The 19,883-nt window shown below is 44.6% G+C and overlaps 1 protein-coding gene and 1 long non-coding RNA gene across 2 annotated transcripts in view; one reads left to right on the plus strand and one right to left on the minus strand.

Annotated features, from left to right (window-relative positions):
• The first annotated feature begins 1,515 nt into the window (after positions 1-1,515).
• Positions 1,516-4,379, plus strand: LOC123485878. The gene is made up of 2 exons (XR_006659178.1): positions 1,516-1,940; positions 2,131-4,379. It is a non-coding gene; the product is annotated as an uncharacterized LOC123485878 (long non-coding RNA).
• Positions 4,380-7,775: 3,396 nt separating this feature from the next.
• The window catches only part of LOC121557181 (neuronal-specific septin-3), a 47,409-nt gene continuing 35,301 nt past the window's right edge, over positions 7,776-19,883 (minus strand). Inside the window, exons 5-9 of the mRNA XM_045217010.1 lie at positions 17,404-17,521; positions 14,509-14,604; positions 12,819-12,915; positions 12,062-12,113; positions 7,776-8,373 (exon numbers count right to left, since the gene is read on the minus strand). Of these exons, the coding sequence (XP_045072945.1) occupies positions 8,163-8,373; positions 12,062-12,113; positions 12,819-12,915; positions 14,509-14,604; positions 17,404-17,521 (574 nt within the window). The 3' untranslated portion in view covers positions 7,776-8,162. The remainder of the gene's footprint in view (positions 8,374-12,061; positions 12,114-12,818; positions 12,916-14,508; positions 14,605-17,403; positions 17,522-19,883) is intronic.

Raw genomic sequence — 19,883 nt, forward strand, 5'->3', positions numbered from 1 at the left:
TAGTCAGCCACCAATTGTGCAAGTTCTCCCACTTAAAAAGATGAGAGAGGCCTGTAATTTTCATCATAGGTACACGTCATCTATGACAGACCAATTGAGGGGAAAAAATCCAGAAGATCACATTGTAGGATTTTTAATGAATTTATTTGCAAATTATGGTGGAAAATAAGTATTTGGTCACCTACAAACAAGCAAGATTTCTGGCTCTCACAGACCTGTAACTTCTTGTTTAAGAGGCTCCTCTGTCCTCCACTCGTTACCTGTATTAATGGCACCTGTTTGAACTTGTTATCAGTATAAAAGACACCTGTCCACAACCTCAAACAGTCACACTCCAAACTCCACTATGGCCAAGACCAAAGAGCTGTCAAAGGACACCAGAAACAAAATTGTAGACCTGCACCAGGCTGGGAAGACTGAATCTGCAATAGGTAAGCAGCTTGGTTTGAAGAAATCAACTGTGGGAGCAATTATTAGGAAATGGAAGACATACAAGACCACTGATAATCTCCCTCGATCTGGGGCTCCACGCAAGATCTCACCCCGTGGGGTCAAAATGATCACAAGAACGGTGAGGAAAAATCCCAGAACCACACGGGGGGACCTAGTGAATGACCTGCAGAGAGCTGGGACCAAAGTAACAAAGCCTACCATCAGTAACACACTACGCCGCCAGGGACTCAAATCCTGCAGTGCCAGACGTGTCCCCTGCTTAAGCCAGTACATGTCCAGGCCCGTCTGAAGTTTGCTAGAGTGCATTTGGATGATCCAGAAGAGGATTGGGAGAATGTCATATGGTCAGATGAAACCAAAATAGAACTTTTTGGTAAAAACTCAACTAAGTCGTGTTTGGAGGACAAAGAATGCTGAGTTGCATCCAAAGAACACCATACCTACTGTGAAGCATGGGGTGGAAACATCATGCTTTGGGGCTGTTGTTCTGCAAAGGGACCAGGACGACTGATCCGTGTAAAGGAAAGAATGAATGGGGCCATGTATCTGAGATTTTGAGTGAAAACCTCCTTCCATCAGCAAGGGCATTGAAGATGAAACGTGGCTGGGTCTTTCAGCATGACAATGATCCCAAACACACCGCCCGGGCAACGAAGGAGTGGCTTCGTAAGAAGCATTTCAAGGTCCTGGAGTTGCCTAGCCAGTCTCCAGATCTCAACCCCATAGAAAATCTTTGGAGGGAGTTGAAAGTCCGTGTTGCCCAGCGACAGCCCCAAAACATCACTGCTCTAGAGGAGATCTGCATGGAGGAATGGGCCAAAATACCAGCAACAGTGTGTGAAAACCTTGTGAAGACTTACAGAAAATGTTTGACCTGTGTCATTGCCAACAAAGGGTATATAACAAAGTATTGAGAAACTTTTGTTATTGACCAAATACTTATTTTGCACCATCATTTGCAAATAAATTCATTAAAAATCCTACAATGTGATTTTCAGGATTATTTTTTCTCATTTTGTCTGTCATAGTTGACGTGTACCTATGATGAAAATTACAGGCCTCTCTCATCTTTTTAAGTGGGAGAACTTGCACAATTGGTGGCTGACTAAATACTTTTTTCCCCCACTGTATATAGTGGAATATGTGAGGAAGGAATATATACAGGAGTAGAATAGGGATATGAGGAACCTATTCCCTATATAGAACAAGTCAACTACATCTAGCCAATAGGAGGAATATGGTGCCATTCCAGAAGCACCCGACTGTGTCTGTTTAGCTGTGGCTGGTTGTCCACTAGGGGATTCTATCTCTTAGCTGTGGCTGGTTGTCCACTAGGTGATTCTATCTCTTAGCTGTGGCTGGTTGTCCACTAGGGGATTCTATCTCTTAGCTGTGGCTGGTTGTCCACTAGGTGATTCTATCTCTTAGCTGTGGCTGGTTGTCCACTAGGTGATTATATCTCTTAGCTGTGGCTGGTTGTCCACTAGGTGATTCTATCTCTTAGCTGTGGCTGGTTGTCCACTAGGTGATTCTATCTCTTAGCTGTGGCTGGTTGTCCACTAGGTGATTCTATCTCTTAGCTGTGGCTGGTTGTCCACTAGGTGATTCTATCTCTTAGCTGTGGCTGGTTGTCCACTAGGTGATTATATCTCTTAGCTGTGGCTGGTTGTCCACTAGGTGATTAAATCTCTTAGCTGTGGCTGGTTGTCCACTAGGAGATTCTATCTTTGTTCTGATAGCTATCTTGACTTTTGTGTCCAGCTTTACTTCAACAGTACTTGATTGCAATTTTAGAAATTCACATTGAATCTCGAGGGTGCCGTGAAAATAGGGCGTTGTTGTGGGCTTACAGATTTGTAACGGCCGGGAGAGCCCAGCACGGAATGTTTTCTTTCAGTAGTCTTTTTCCTCACACCCCAGGACCCCGAGCTAAGCTAGCTGGATTGGTTAGCATAGCTAGCTGCATACTGTCAGTTTAGCTAGGATAGCTGGATTGGTTAGCTTAGCTAGCTGCATACTGTCAGTTTAGCTAGGATAGCTGGACTGGTTAGCTTAGCTTGCTGCATATTGTCCGGTTAGCTAAAATTGCTGGATTACTGTACCCAAGCTAAGACACCATCACTCCCCAACCTCAACCCTGTACAGCCCTACTGTACACTGGACTTACTGTACCTATGTTAAGGCCAAGCACCTAGCTGACACCATCTTTATAACTCTCTCGCTGTCTCTCTCTCTCCTTCTGTCTAACAGAGGAAGTGTCCAAGGGCATTTTTTATGTATTCCTTCACATGGAGACCAACCCAACAGGTTAACTCTGTACTGAATAAGACACTGTATAATAATTATAACAATAAAACTATGTTGAAAGTACTTCTGATTCACACAGAGGAACATGTTCATGGGTTAAATACATCAGTCTTCAGACACTGTGTTGAATTCTCCACTGGTTTGCACTGATCTGGTACGAAGAGCATCTGAAGAGAGGACAGAAACATGGTATTCAGAATGTCTATGGAGCATAAATGGGAAAATAGTTTTTGACTTAACATGTAACTTCTATCCAGGTCTCCATTGGCGTCAGGCCAACTGTTTCAATTCAACTGTTTCAGTTTAACTGAGTTTACAGTGATCTGCCAATACTGTACGGTGGCTTGGGAGGGACACTGGTCTATGGGATGTTGTGGGGTATTTAGGGCCGGAATTCAATCCATAGAGCGCTCTCGGCAATGCAGCTTTTAAAGGCCAATGTTATTCTTAGGAACAACCCTACTCTACATCTCTGTCTGTCTGCAACACTTCCTTACCTACATTCCTATGTAATGGTACCATCTTGGTATCTCTCTATTTATTATTTGTGACACAGAGGTCATATGAAGACGTTTTTGGGGGGTGGGGGGTGTTTATTTTATTATGTTTTGCTCATTGTTTTGTGTAAATACTGATACTGTGGTGATGATATGAAACATTTGATTTGACAGGAGAGCTGGTGTTTTGGTGAATCTAATGGATTTGATTTGACAGGAGAGCTGGTGTTTTGGTGAATAATGGATTTGATTTGACAGGAGAGGTGGTGTGGTGAATCTAATGGATTTGATATGACAGGAGAAGTGGTGTGGTAATTCTAATGGATGGCTGCAGTGCCTTGTTAGAGAGCAGTTGTTGTTTTCGACATGGTTTTGGTTCCAGTCTGCACCGTTTTAGTAAAAGTTGTACAAAACTAAACCGCGTTCCTCCTCTCTTTGCTTTCATCCTCCTACATTGCCATTTAGCAAACGCTTTTATTCAAAGCAACTCACAGTAGTGCGTGCCTGCATTTCTATACACATTTGACAACAATGGTTGTTGTGATGCAACTGATATTTATATGAAGGTTTGTCTGCACAAAACATGTTTACACAACCATTGTGCTTTGTCTCCAACACTTTTTATGCAGATAAACTGTCCACTGTATCACAACTGTTGTGCCAAATGCGTTGTACATCAGCTGTACAACTTGTGTACAGGGCCTTATAGGGAGAACCTCAATTGCATTTCCTTGATTCCTCGCGTCCGCTCTCCTCGCCTCCTTCTCAAAACCCATTGGACGAGAAGGTCAGAGGTCCCTCCTTTTCGGCCTTCTCATCCAATGGGTTTTCAAGAAGGAGGCGGGGAGAAAGGACTTGAGGAATCAAGGAAATGCAATTGAGATTCTCCCTGTCTGGGTCATTGTGAGTCACAGGGCCCACCACTCAGAGGTTCAACAGTGACGATCATTTCATGGTAAATCAACAGCGTTTATTAATATGTTCTTAGTACAGAACACCAGTATAAAACATCAGAGGCAGAAGATCAACAACAACATAAACATAGTCATGTCGTGTGTGTGTGTGTGTGTGTGTGTGTGTGTATAAAAATGTATGTATGTGTGTGTATGTTTATGTTTGTATGTACAAGATGCCTGTAAGCCATTGGCTGCCCACAGCTGAAGAGGCTGTGTACAATGTCAATACTACGTATCTAAATGAGCGAGGAATGTACCTTTTAATGGACAACAACGGATGATGATCTAACGATCTGATCTAAAGTGTAGCAGAGAGCTGATCAGTAGTTAAAGAAGAGGCAGTCAAGTCTGTGAAGACAGGACAGGCTTTGAATGGGCAACTACACACACATACATGGTTATCATAGGGCCAGTTTCCCCAACACAGATTAAGCCTAGTCTTAGACTGAGAACCACTTTCAATGGAGAAGGCTTATAGGATGAACTGGGCTTAATCTGTGTCCGGAAACTAGCCCCTAGCATCACATTTACATGTTAACGTTAAACAGGAAGTTTGGGGCTCTAAGTTACAGTTGGGGATACCCAAAGCCATAAAACAGAGGAGGGTAAACTTGCAATGAGCTAATCTTGTCTGCGTCATTTCTGATCTCTCCCATAACATAGTATCATTGAGAGCTACTGGGAATTTTGCAACCCTAGACACTTTGGTGAGAGTACAGTTGGACCCTCTTCTCTCTGACTCCAGTCATTCCTCCACTTGGCCTCTAGGTAGAGCCCTCTCTCCAAACAGCACAGCTGCCCATCGGGGAAGGACACAGAAGGGATCTAGCACTCCCTCTATACACAACACAGAAAGGCCCTTGGAGGTTAACTGGACTGTGCACGTATGGATGGACAAGTGTGTATGGATATGTATGTGTGTATCGACGTTTACAGCAGGTGGAAAAGGTTTAAACAAACAAACAAACAAAAACATGCATATTAAATGAAGCGTCTGAATAGGTTACAGGCCTATGCCTGTGTTAAAGAGAGAGGTTCATAAGCCACACATAGGCTAGGCTACAGCTCTGCCGGTATTCATCAGATCATATATACAGTGTTAAAAAGGCTGCCATCCTTTTGAGAGATAGGGAAACAGGATGGAATTCAAACAAAGCCACATTGCAGTATTCACACAGTAGCATATAGACGACATACAGTGGGGAAAAAAAGTATTTAGTCAGCCACCAATTGTGCAAGTTCTCCCACTTAAAAAGATGAGAGAGGCCTGTAATTTTCATCATAGGTACATGTCAACTATGACAGACAAATTGAGAAAAAAAAATCCAGAAAATCACATTGTAGGATTTTTTATGAATTTATTTGCAAATTATGGTGGAAAATAAGTATTTGGTCACCTTCTGGCTCTCACAGACCTGTAACTTCTTCTTTAAGAGGCTCCTCTGTCCTCCACTCGTTACCTGTATTAATGGCACCTGTTTGAACTTGTGATCAGTATAAAATACACCTGTCCACAACCTCAAACAGTCACACTCCAAACTCCACTATGGCCAAGACCAAAGAGCTGTCAAAGGACACCAGAAACAAAATTGTAGACCTGCACCAGGCTGGGAAGACTGAATCTGCAATAGGTAAGCAGCTTGGTTTGAAGAAATCAACTGTGGGAGCAATTATTAGGAAATGGAAGACATACAAGACCACTGATAATCTCCCTCGATCTGGGGCTCCACGCAAGATCTCACCCCGTGGGGTCAAAATGATCACAAGAACGGTGAGCAAAAATCCCAGAACCACACGGGGGGACCTAGTGAATGACCTGCAGAGAGCTGGGACCAAAGTAACAAAGCCTACCATCAGTAACACACTACGCCGCCAGGGACTCAAATCCTGCAGTGCGAGACGTATCCCCCTGCTTAAGCCAGTACATGTCCAGGCCCGTCTGAAGTTTGCTAGAGTGCATTTGGATGATCCAGAAGAGGATTGGGAGAATGTCATATGGTCAGATGAAACCAAAATAGAACTTTTTGGTAAAAACTCAACTCGTCGTGTTTGGAGGACAAAGAATGCTGAGTTGCATCCAAAGAACACCATACCTACTGTGAAGCATGGGGGTGGAAACATCATGCTTTGGGGCTGTTTTTCTGCAAAGGGACCAGGACGACTGATCCGTGTAAAGGAAAGAATGAATGGGGCCATGTATCGTGAGATTTTGAGTGAAAACCTCCTTCCATCAGCAAGGGCATTGAAGATGAAACGTAGCTGGGTCTTTCAGCATGACAATGATCCCAAACACACCGCCCGGGCAAGGAAGGAGTGGCTTCGTAAGAAGCATTTCAAGGTCCTGGAGTGGCCTAGCCAGTCTCCAGATCTCAACCCCATAGAAAATCTTTGGAGGGAGTTGAAAGTCCGTGTTGCCCAGCGACAGCCCCAAAACATCACTGCTCTAGAGGAGATCTGCATGGAGGAATGGGCCAAAATACCAGCAACAGTGTGTGAAAACCTTGTGAAGACTTACAGAAAACGTTTGACCTGTGTCATTGCCAACAAAGGGTATATAACAAAGTATTGAGAAACGTTTGTTATTGACCAAATACTTATTTTCCACCATAATTTGCAAATAAATTAATTAAAAATCCTACAATGTGATTTTCTGGATTATTTTTTCTCATTTTGTCTGTCATATTTGACGTGTACCTATGATGAAAATTACAGGCCTCTCTCATCTTTTTAAGTGGGAGAACTTGCACAATTGGTGGCTGACTAAATACTTTTTTCCCCACTGTATGTCCAACTCATTCCACAGAGTGCCGAGTGTCTGCAGGTTTTCGCTCCACCCTTGTACTTGATTGATTAATTATGGTCACTGATTAGTAAATAACTCCTCTCACCTGGTTGTCTAGGTCTTAACTGAAAGGAAAAAAACCCAAACCTGCAGACACTCGGCCCTCCGTGGAATGAGTTTGACCCCCCCTGATATAGACCATATAATTTCTCCTGTGGCCAAATAACACCCAGAATGGATGTGGGTACTGTAGAATACAGGAGGCTGTAGCTGAATGTTTGTGGGTACTGTAGAATACAAGACTGTAGAATACAGGAGGCTGTAGCTGAATGGATGTGGGTACTGTAGAATACAGGAGGCTGTAGCTGAATGGATGTGTGTACTGTAGAATACAGGAGATGTAGCTGTGTTAGCTACAGGATACTGTATATCACTCTCAGGCAGGTGATTCCAGTTTTCTGAATTCCAGCGGTAGTATGAGTGTAAACAATGATACTGCATAAACATCGGTATTGCAGGTTTGATTGAATACAACCCAGAGCGAAATAACATTGTCTGAGCACATAACACACTCCTCCTCTCTCTCCCCTCTCTGTTTTTATCTCCCTCTCTCTCTCTACATCCCTCACTCTCCCCCTCTCTCTCTCCCCTCTCCCTCTCTGTCTCTCCCTCTCTCTCTCTGTCTCTCCCTCTCTCTCTCTGTCTCTCCATCTCTCTCTCTCTGTCTCTCTCTCTCTCTCTCTCTCTCTCTCTCTCTCTCTCTCTCTCTCTCTCTCTCTCTCTCTCTCTCTCTATCCACTCTTTCTTGCTCTCTCTCTCCTGAGAACTTGCTCTCCATCTCTCTCTCTGCTCTTCCAGCCCTGTGTGACCCTGCTTCCAGGAAATATAAACTAATTCTCAGTAAATATATTCATATATGAAGTTTAAATGCATTTCTTATCAATAATGTCTTTAGTAAAACTCAATAAAATGTTATTTCAAAGTCGAAGGTGTGGTGGCCACCGAAAAAATCTCTCCTTTGTTAAAATAAAGTTCCTCTTTCTTTCTTTCGCTCTCTTTCTCGTGTGTTCCGATTGGGGGAAACAGTTGACCAATCATTGCAGGTCAAAACAGGAAACAGGAAGCTGGAGCTGCTGCTGCTGTGTGCGACGCACTTTGTGGTCCCCCTCAGAGTTGGCTCTCTGATTCGCTCCTGTCCGAGGTTCCGTTGGTTCCGTTGGTTCCGTTGGTTCCGTTGGTTCCGTGGGTCCCGTTCTCCATGGGAAAGCACGACAGGGCCAGACCGTGGACGGTCAGGTTACTCTCGTTCAGCCTCCTCACGCGGAATGTCTCATAGTGGATGTTGTGGGTCACGTCCTTCAGGTCCTGCAGGTGGGACCTTTAGGGAAACACAGACAAACACAAAAACAGTCTTTATTTTCATGTTTATTTATGTAAATAGGTTAAAATACACAATGTTGTAGACAAAAACACAAACAACATCAGTGTAGATAGACAGCTGAATGACGGATGATGAAGGATAGACAGCTGAAGGACGGATGAAGGATAGACAGCTGAATGACGGATGATGAAGGATAGACAGCTGAATGACGGATGATGAAGGATAGACAGCTGAATGACGGATGATGAAAGATAGCCAGTTGATATGATGGATGATGAAGGATAGACAGCTGATATAATGGATGATGAATAATAGACAGCTGAATGACGGATGATGAAGGATAGACAGCTGATATGATGGATGATGAAGGATAGACAGTTGATATGATGGATGATGAAGGATAGACAGCTGAATGACGGATGATGAAGTATAGACAGCTGACATGTTGGAGGATGAAGGATAGACAGCTGAATGACGGATGATGAATAATAGACAAATGATATGATGGATGATGAAGGATAGACAGCTGATATGATGGATGATGAAGGATAGCCAGCTGATCTGATGGTTGATGAAGGATAGACAGCTGATGTGATGGATGATGAAGGATAGCCAGTTGATATGATGGATGATGAAGGATAGACAGCTGATATGATGGATGATGAAGGACAGACAGCTGAATGACGGATGATGAAGGATAGACAGCTGAATGACAGATGATGAAGGATAGACAGCTGATATGACGGATGATGAAGGATAGACAGCTGAATGACGGATGATGAAGGATAGACAGCTGAATGACGGATGATGAAGGATAGACAGCTGATATGATGGATGATGAAGGATAGACAGCTGATATGATGGATGATGAAGGATAGACAGCTGAATGACGGATGATGAAGGATAGACAGCCGAATGACGGATTATGAATAATAGACAAATGATATGATGGATGATGAAGGATAGACAGCTGATATGATGGATGATGAAGGATAGCCAGCTGATCTGATGGTTGATGAAGGATAGACAGCTGATGTGACGGATGATGAAAGATAGCCAGTTGATATGATGGATGATGAAGGATAGACAGCTGATATGATGGATGATGAAGGATAGACAGCTGATGTGAGGGATGATGAAGGATAGCCAGTCGATATGATGGATGATGAAGGATAGACAGCTGATATGACGGATGATGAAGGATAGACAGCTGATTTGACGGTTGATGAAGGATAGACAGCTGATATGATGGATGATGAAGGATAGACAGCTGATATGATGGATGATGAAGGATAGACAGCTGATATGATGGATGATGAAGAATAGACAGCTGAATGACAGATGATGAAGGATAGACAGCTGATATGATGGATGATGAAGTATAGACAGTTGATATGATGGATGATGAAGGATAGACAGCTGAATGACGGCTGATGAAGGATAGACAGCTGACATGTTGGAGGATGAAGGATAGACAGCTGAATGACGGATGATGAATAATAGACAAATGATATGATGAATGATGAAGGATAGACAGCTGATATGATGGATGATGAAGGATAGCCAGCTGATCTGATGGTTGATGAAGGATAGACAGCTGATGTGACGGATGATGAAGGATAGCCAGTTGATATGATGGATGATGAAGGATAGACAGCTGATATGATGGATGATGAAGGATAGACAGCTGATGTGATGGATGATGAAGGATAGACAGCTGATATGACGGATGATGAAGGATAGACAGCTGATATGACGGATGATGAAGGATAGACAGCTGATTTGACGGCTGATGAAGGATAGACAGCTGATATGATGGATGATGAAGGATAGACAGCTGATATGATGGATGATGAAGGATAGACAGCTGATATGATGGATGATGAAGGATAGACAGCTGATATGATGGATGATGAAGAATAGACAGCTGAATGACGGATGATGAAGGATAGACATCTGATATGATGGATGATGAAGGATAGCCAGTTGATTTGACGGATGATAAAGGATAGACAGCTGATATGACGGATGATGAAGGATAGACAGCTGATATGATGGATGATGAAAGATAAACAGCTGATATGATGAATGATGAAGGATAAACAGCCGATATGATGGATGTTAGTGTGTTCTATTACAGCTGTAGTTAACACCTTGGTGGTTGCCATGCAGCATCAGAACAGGTACAGTGTAACTATAGGGTGAAAGTGTACTAGTAATGGAAGTCTAAAAAACACTGCTAAGTGGTTGTAAACAACATGTCTGGGATGTATTCTCAGCCCCGTCACCATCCTCCTCCCTGACACTATGGATGCGTCCCAAACGGCACCCTGTTCCCTTCATAGTGCACTACTTTTGACCAGGGGCCTATTGACCTGAGCCCCTATGGGTCCTGGTCAAACGTAATGCACTATGAAGGGCACAGGGTGTCGTTTACGACGTAGACAACCTTTAGCAGAGGGCGTGACTCAGGTCGTCTCCATGTTAACCAGAGACTCTTTCTGCCGTACATGCCTTCAAAACTACCGTAAAACCGCTTAAGTATGCCCTTACTTAAGGAAATCGTTTGAGGGGCTCTATGCAACGCTCTTAAGCAATTCCCTTAGGTAAGGGGAAATTATTCCTTAAGGTAAATCCTTCAGGAAAACACTTAAGATGTTTTATGCAACAGGGCCATGGACCCTTGGTCAGAGGTCACCGTTAGGAGCTCATGAAACCAGGCTGACCTGTATGTTAACTCTGTAGGGGCTGTCATTAGCCCCTCTGCTGCTCTGTCCTCAGCTACAGGGGTGTGTTCAGTTGTTGTTTTAAAGTATTTTTATTGGAAAGAGCTGAAAGATAGGAGAGAGAGTGATGGAAGAGGTGAAAGGTAGGAGAGAGTGTGATGGAAGAGGTGAATGGTAGGAGAGAGTGTGATGGAAGAGGTGAAAGGTAGGAGAGAGAGTGATGGAAGAGGTGAATGGTAGGAGAAGGTGTGATGGAAGAGGTGAATGGTAGGAGAGAGAGTGATGGAAGAGGTGAAAGGTAGGAGAGAGGGTGATGGAAGAGGTGAAAGGTAGGAGAGAGTGTGATGGAAGAGGTGAAAGGTAGGAGAGAGTGTGATGGAAGAGGTGAATGGTAGGAGAGAGTGTGATGGAAGAGGTGAATGGTAGGAGAGAGAGTGATGGAAGAGGTGAATGGTAGGAGAGAGTGTGATGGAAGAGGTGAATGGTAGGAGAGAGAGTGATGGAAGAGGTGAAAGGTAGGAGAGAGTGTGATGGAAGAGGTGAAAGGTAGGAGAGAGTGTGATGGAAGAGGTGAAAGGTAGGAGAGAGTGTGATGGAAGAGGTGAAAGGTAGGAGAGTGTAATGGAAGAGGTGAAAGGTAGGAGAGAGTGTGATGGAAGAGGTGAACGGTAGGAGAGAGTGTGATGGAAGAGCACTAGGCTGGATTCCAACCCATGCTGACAGTGGTACATTGTACATGTGATCCAGAGGCAGCGGTACATTCTACATGTGATCCAGAAGCAGTGGTACATTGTACATGGGCTCCAGAGGCAGCGGTACATTGTTCATGTCATCCAGAGGCAGCGGTACATTGTTCATGTGATCCAGAGGCAGCGGCTTGGACCGCTAGATCACCCCAAGCCTCATGTGTGTGTACATGCATGCGTGGGTGAGTTGTTGTAGGTGTAACTGTAACTCACCTAATCAGCAGATCTCTCAAGTTGGCAAACTCACAATGCGCCACGTTTTCAACTATGGACAGACAGAATAAATATACAGGTTGACTAAAACAGTGGTTAAAACCAGTCATTACACCAGATCCATGGAACACCAACTGTCCGTCCATCCATCCGTCCGTCTCTCTCTCTCTCTCTCTCTCTCTCTCTCTCTCTCTCTCTCTCTCTCTCGTAATACATGTATGCTTCCTGCTCTGCAACTTCCTCATTACGAACACTAGAGGGTAGCAGTTGAGCCCATGATTCCAGAATTAGACCGTATAGGGATATTTAGTCATATAATATGTGGTTTATTTTATGTACAACAGTGCTGCATATACCAGCATATTATTATTATTATTATTATTATTATTATTATTATTCAGTATGCATATCATTAGGTGTTCATAAACAAAACAAAATTAAATAATCTCAATCAATCTCCAATTTTGGTTCATGTATGTACTCCAGGTCTCTAGGCCTACACGTATTACATATGGCAAATAAACTGAAAACCTGAAACATAATCTATAATAATGTAAACACACTCACTCTCCATGATAATGCATTGATAAGGTAAACACACTCACCCTCTATGATAATGCATTGATAATGTAAACACACTCACCCTCTATGATAATGTATTGATAATGTAAATACATGCACCCTCTACGAGAATGCATTGATAATGTAAACACACTCACCCTCTATGATAATGTATTGATAATGTAAAAACACTCACCCTCTATGATGCCCCATTTGGTTTTCCTGCCCAGGACCTTGTTCCCGTTTACCTGGTGTTCCTTGTCTGTCCCCACCACCGCAAACGGAATGTTTTCCTGCACACAGAATAGAAGGTGAGGACCAGACAGGAGAAAGGTAAGAGAGGAATAACAGGAGAGGACCAGACAGGGGAAAGGTAAGAGATGAATACCAGGAGAGGACCAGACAGGGGAAAGGTAAGAGAGGAATACCAGGAGAGGACCAGACAGGGAAAGGTAGGAGAGGAATACCAGGAGAGGACCAGACAGGGGAAAGGTAAGAGAGGAATACCAGGAGAGGACCAGACAGGGAAAGGTAAGAGAAGAATACCAGGAGAGGACCACACAGGAGAAAGGTAGGAGAGGAATACCAGGAGAGGACCAGACAGGGGAAAGGTAAGAGAGGAATACCAGGAGAGGACCAGACAGGGGAAAGGTAAGAGAGGAATACCAGGAGAGGACCAGACAGGAGAAAGGTAAGAGAGGAATACCAGGAGAGGACCAGACAGGAGAAAGGTAAGAGAGGAATACCAGGAGAGGACCAGACAGGGGAAAGGCAGGAGAGGAATACCAGGAGAGGACCAGACAGGAGAAAGGTAAGAGAGGAATACCAGGAGAGGACCAGACAGGGGAAAGGTAAGAGAGGAATACCAGGAGAGGACCAGACAGGAGAAAGGTAAGAGAGGAATACCAGGAGAGGACCAGACAGGGGAAAGGCAGGAGAGGAATACCAGGAGAGGACCAGACAGGAGAAAGGTAATAGAGGAATACCAGGAGAGGACCAGACAGGGGAAAGGTAAGAGAGGAATACCAGGAGAGGACCAGACAGGGGAAAGGCAGGAGAGAAATACCAGGAGAGGACCAGACAGGAGAAAGGTAAGAGAGGAATACCAGGAGAGGACCAGACAGGAGAAAGGTAAGAGAGGAATACCAGGAGAGGGCCAGACAGGAGAAAGGTAAGAGAGGAATACCAGGAGAGGACCAGACAGGGGAAAGGTAATAGAGGAATACCAGGAGAGGACCAGACAGGGGAAAAGTAAGAGAGGAATACCAGGAGAGGACCAGACAGGGGAAAGGCAGGAGAGAAATACCAGGAGAGGACCAGACAGGAGAAAGGTAAGAGAGGAATACCAGGAGAGGACCAGACAGGAGAAAGGTAAGAGAGGAATACCAGGAGAGGGCCAGACAGGAGAAAGGTAAGAGAGGAATACCAGGAGAGGACCAGACAGGGGAAAGGTAATAGAGGAATACCAGGAGAGGACCAGACAGGGGAAAGGTAAGAGAGGTATACCAGGAGAGGACCAGACAGGGGAAAGGTAGGAGAGGAATACCAGGAGAGGACCAGACAGGAGGAAAGCAGGAGAGGAGTTGACACCAAACCCTTGTCCCAGATTTGTACTGTTATGTGCTTTGGTTTGGCCAGTGAGTTCCTTTGACTATCGCTGCCAAACTGCTTACAAGTCTTACTTGTAAAAGATGTGTGTGTGTGTGCGCACATGGTTGTATGTTTGTGTGTTTGCGTGAGAATGCCTGTACGAATGCTTGCGTATGTGTGTGTGTGTGTGTGTGTGTGTGAGAATGCCTGCACACATGGATGTGTGTGTGTGTTTGCGTGTGAATGTCTGCGCGTCTGTGTGTGTGTGTGTGTGTGTGCCTGTGTGTGTGTCTTACCCTAATCTTGTCGTTGAGTATCCTGTCCTCTGGATCTTCGTCGTACTCAGTCTGAGGGTATACTCGGATCCCATTGGCCTTCAGGTCCTGTCTTATCTACACAGGGGTCAGAGGGCAGGGGTCAACAGGGGTAATACAGAGGTCATGAGGTCAACATGTTGACAGAGATGTTTACATGCTTTTATTGTGTATGAGTGTCAGTTATGTGTTTACACAGGGCTCTACAACCCTGTTCCTGAAGAGATACCCTCCTGTAGGTTTACACAGGACTCTACAACCCTGTTCCTGGTGAGATACCCCCCTGTAGGTTTACACAGGACTCTACAACCCTGTTCCTGGATAGATAACCTCCTGTAGGTTTACACAGGGCTCTACAACCCTGTTCCTAGAGAGATACCGTCTTGTAGGTTTACACAGGACTCTACAACCCTGTTCCTAGAGAGATACCCTCCTGTAGGTTTACAGAGGACTCTACAACCCTGTTCATGGAGAGATAACCACCTGTAGGTTAACACAGGGCTCTACAACCCTGTTCCTGGAGATACCCTCCTGTAGGTTTACACAGGGCTCTACAACCCTGTTCCTGGAGAGTCACCCTCCTATAGGTTTTAATTCCAACCCTGTTCCTGGAGAGCTACCCTCCTGTAGGTTTTAACTCCAACCATGTTCCTGGAGACCTACCCTCCTGTAGGTTTGAACTCCAACCCTGTTCCTGGAGAGAACAGGAACAGGGTTGGAGAGCCCTGGTGTAAACCTACAGGAGGGTAGGTAGATCTCCAGAACAGGAACAGGGTTGGAGAGCCCTGGTGTAAACCTACAGGAGGGTAGGTAGATCTTCAGAACAGGAACAGGGTTGGAGAGTCCTGGTGTAAACCTACAGGAGGGTAGGTCGATCTCCAGAACAGGATTGGAGAGCCCTGGTGTAAACCTACAGGAGGGTAGGTAGATCTCCAGAACAGAAACAGGGTTGGAGAGCCCTGGTGTAAACCTACAGGACGGTAGGTTGATCTCCAGAACAGGAACAGGGTTGGAGAGCCCTGGTGTAAACCTACAGGACGGTAGGTTGATCTCCAGAACAGGGTTGGAGAGCCCTGGTGTAAACCTACAGGAGGGTAGGTAGATCTCCAGAACAGGAACAGGGTTGGAGAGCCCTGGTGTAAACCTACAGGAGGGTAGGTAGATCTCCAGAACAGAAACAGGGTTGGAGAGCCCTGGTGTAAACCTACAGGACGGTAGGTTGATCTCCAGAACAGGAACAGGGTTGGAGAGCCCTGGTGTAAACCTACTATAGTGTATGCTATTCTATCCTTATGCATCTTTCATTTGTCCTAGTGTCTCTCTCCCACAGACAATCATCCCTTCTCTCCTTTAAGAGACGGATTAGTTTACATCCAGACTTGGACCCTTGCCATGACCATCTCTCTCTCCCTCTTCCCTCTCTCTCTCCTCCCTCTCCCTCTCTCTCTGTCTCTCCTCTCTTCTCTCTCTCTCTCTCTCTCTCGCTCTCTCTCTCTCTCTCTCTCTCTCTCTTTCGCTCTCTCTCTCTCTCTCTCTCTCTCTCTCTCTCTCTCTCTCTCTCTCTCTCTCTCTCTCTCTCCTCTCTTTCAATTCAATTCAATTCAATTCAATTTCAATTTAAGGGCTTTATTGGCATGGGAAACGTATGTTAACATTGCCAAAGCAAGTGAAATAGATAGTAAACAAAAGTGAAATAAACAATAAATATGATTTACAATGGTGTTTGTTCTTCACTTGTTGTAATAATAGAGACATTTCAAATGTCATATTATGTCTATATACAGTGTTGTAACAATGTGCAAATAGTTAAAGTACAAATGGGGAAATAAATAAATAACATTTGGTTGCCCTTTTCTTGTGGCAACAGGTCACAAATCTTGCTGCTGTGACGGCACAGTGTGGTATTTCACCCAATAGATAAGGGAGTTTATCAAAATTGGGTTTGTTTTCAAATTCTTTGTGGATCTCTGTAATCTGAGGGAAATATGTGTCTCTAATATGGTCATACATTTGGCAGGAGGTTAGGAAGTGCAGCTCTGTTTCCACCTCATTTTGTGGGCAGTGTGCACATAACCTGTCTTCTCTTGAGAGCCAGGTCTGCCTACGGCGGCATTTCTCAATAGCAAGGCTATGCTCACCGAGTCTGTACATAGTCAAAGCTTTCCTTAAGGTTGGGTCAGTCACAGTGGTCAGGTATTCTGCCACTGTGTACTCTCTGTTTAGGGCCAAATAGCATTCTAGTTTGCTCTGTTTTTTTGTTAATTATTTCCAATGTGTCAAGTAATTATATTTTTGTTTTCTCTTGATTTGGTTGGGTCTAATTGTGTTGTTGTCCTGGGGCTCTGTGGGGTCTGTTTGTGAACAGAGCCCCAGGACCAGCTTGCTTAGGGGACTCTTCTCCTAGTTCATCTCTCTGTAGGTGATGGCTTTGTTATGGAAGGTTTGGGAATCGCTTCCTTTTAAGTGGTTATAGAATTTAACGGCTCTCTCTCTCCTCTATCTTACTCTCACTTTTCTCTCTTTCAATCTTTTGATGCATCTGTAAACATCACTCCATCTCCTCTACACACTTATAATTTCTATCTTTCTTCTCTCTCTCTCTCTCTCTCTCTCTCTCTCTCTCTCTCTCTCTCTCTCTCTCTCTCTCTCTCTCTCTCCCTCTCTCCCTCTCTCTCTCTATCTCTCTCTCTCTCATCTATAAACATATGTCTATCTCCTCCATACTCTCAGTATGGTTGCCATTCCACTCCTGTGTAGATAGATCCTCCAACATTCCTCTCTAATGTCAGTTGATCTGTTTTAACTTGGTATTAAGGCAGGACGTAGTTATCCTCAGGTTGAGTCTGTCAGACAGTAGGTACAGTATGTTCCTCTCACCCTCTGTTTAAACTCCAGTCTCTCCTCCATAGTGAGTGTGTCTGCCTTAGCGATGACCGGTACAATGCTGACTATCTTTCCCAGCCTCTTCATGAACTCCACGTCTATGGGACGTAACCTACAGGGAACAGAAACAACTGGTTACATTTTAGCCCCAGCCCGAGCCCTGTACCCTAGACCCAGCCTTGCCCAGCCCCAGCCCTAGCTGAGCAGTAGGATGTAGAGCTACTCTGAGTTCACAGAGGTTAGAGGTAAGGGGTCAGCTCAGGTCAGTCAGTACCTCAGGTCACCACTCTGGGGGTCAACAGGTCAAAAGTCAGGGGTAGGGGGAGTTAACTGGAATGGGGTAGGGGGAGCTAACTGGACTGGGGTAGGGGGAGTTAACTGGAATGGGGTAGGGGGAGCTAACTGGACTGGGATAGGGGGAGCTAACTGGACTTGGGGTAGGGGGAGTTAACTGGAATGGGGTAGGAGAAGCTAAGTGGACTGGGGTAGGGGGAGGTAACTGGAATGGGGTAGGGGGAGCTAACTGGACTGGGGTAGGGGGGGCTAACTGGACTGGGGTAGGGGAAGTTAACTGGACTGGGGTAGGGGAAGTTAACTGGACTGGGGTAGGGAGGGCTAACTGGACCGGGGTAGGGGGAGCTAACTGGACTGGGTTAGGGGGAGCTAACTGGACTGGGGTAGGGGGGGCTAACTGGACTGGGGTATGGGGAGCTGATCCAATTGTTTTGAGGGCAGAAAGTAAGACAGCTAGGGGGCAGGAGACGGGAGACAGCGTGCTGAGTGGTAAGGGTTTTTCAACTATGTGGATAACCATCTACCTAGTAATTGCTATCTACTGCTTCAGCCAACTCCTGTCTGTCATGTAGCCCACAGTAGTCTAGTAGTCTAGTCTAGTACAGTTGGCTAGAGCAGGGGTTTAAATACCTCTCCTCAGGGACCCCCAGACATTTCACAACTTTGTTGTAGCCTTGAACTATAGCTCACCTGATTCAGGTAAGCGGTTGATGATTAGTTGACAAGTTGAATCAGGTGTGCTAGCTGTGGTAAAATCCATGGAACGTCTGGGGGTCCCCCAGACGAGAGGTTTAAGAACCCCTGGGCTAGAGTACATCTAGACCTGCACCACCAGACAGGCTATTCATAAGGTATAGTACAGTTAGCTGAGATCTGATCAGGCAGGCTATTCCATAAGGTATAGTAGCAGTTAGCTAAGATCTGATCAGACAGGCTATTCATAAGGTATAGTAGCAGTTAGCTGAGATCTGATCAGACAGGCTATTCATAAGGTATAGTAGCAGTTAGCTGAGATCTGATCAGACAGGCTATTCATTAGGTATAGTAGCAGTTAGCTGAGATCTGATCAGACAGGCTATTCATAAGGTATAGTAGCAGTTAGCTGAGATATGATCATACAGGCTATTCATAAGGTATAGTAGCAGTTAGCTGAGATCTGATCAGACAGGCTATTCATAAGGTATAGTAACAGTTAGCTGAGATCTGATCAGACAGGCTATTCATAAGGTATAGTAGTAGTTAGCTGAGATCTGATCAGACAGGCTATTCATAAGGTATAGTAACAGTTAGCTGAGATCTGATCAGACAGGCTATTCAAAAGGTATAGTAGCAGTTAGCTGAGATCTGATCAGGCAGGCTATTCCATAAGGTATAGTAGCAGTTAGTTGAGATCTGATCAGACAGGCTATTCATAAGGTATAGTAGCAGTTAGCTGAGATCTGATCACACAGGCTATTCATAAGGTATAGTAGCAGTTAGCTGAGATCTGATCAGACAGGCCATTCATAAGGTATAGTACAGTTAGCTGAGATCTGATCAGACAGGCTATTCATAAGGTATAGTAACAGTTAGCTGAGATCTGATCAGACAGGCTATTCATAAGGTATAGTACAGTTAGCTGAGATCTGATCAGACAGGCTATTCATAAGGTATAGTAGCAGTTAGCTGAGATCTGATCAGACAGGCTATTCATAAGGTATAGTAGCAGTTAGCTGAGATCTGATCAGACAGGCTATTCGTAAGGTATAGTAGCAGTTAGCTGAGATCTGATCAGACAGGCTATTCATAAGGTATAGTAGCAGTTAGCTTAGATCTGATCAGACAGGCTATTCATAAGGTATAGTAGCAGTTAGCTGAGATCTGACCAGATGGCTATTCATAAGGTATAGTAGCAGTTAGCTGAGATCTGAACAGACAGGCTATTCATAAGGTATAGTAGCAGTTAGCTGAGATCTGATCAGACAGACCATTCATAAGGTATAGTAACAGTTAGCTGAGATCTGATCAGACAGGCTATTCATAAGGTATAGTAGCAGTTATCTGAGATCTGATCAGACAGGCTATTCATAAGGTATAGTAGAAGTTAGCTGAGATCTGATCAGACAGGCTATTCATAAGGTATAGTAGCAGTTAGCTAAGATCTGATCACACAGGCTTTCATAAGGTATAGTACAGTTAGC

This window comes from Coregonus clupeaformis, unplaced genomic scaffold, assembly GCF_020615455.1.
Source record: "Coregonus clupeaformis isolate EN_2021a unplaced genomic scaffold, ASM2061545v1 scaf0888, whole genome shotgun sequence".
In the NCBI taxonomy this organism is placed as follows: domain Eukaryota; kingdom Metazoa; phylum Chordata; class Actinopteri; order Salmoniformes; family Salmonidae; genus Coregonus; species Coregonus clupeaformis.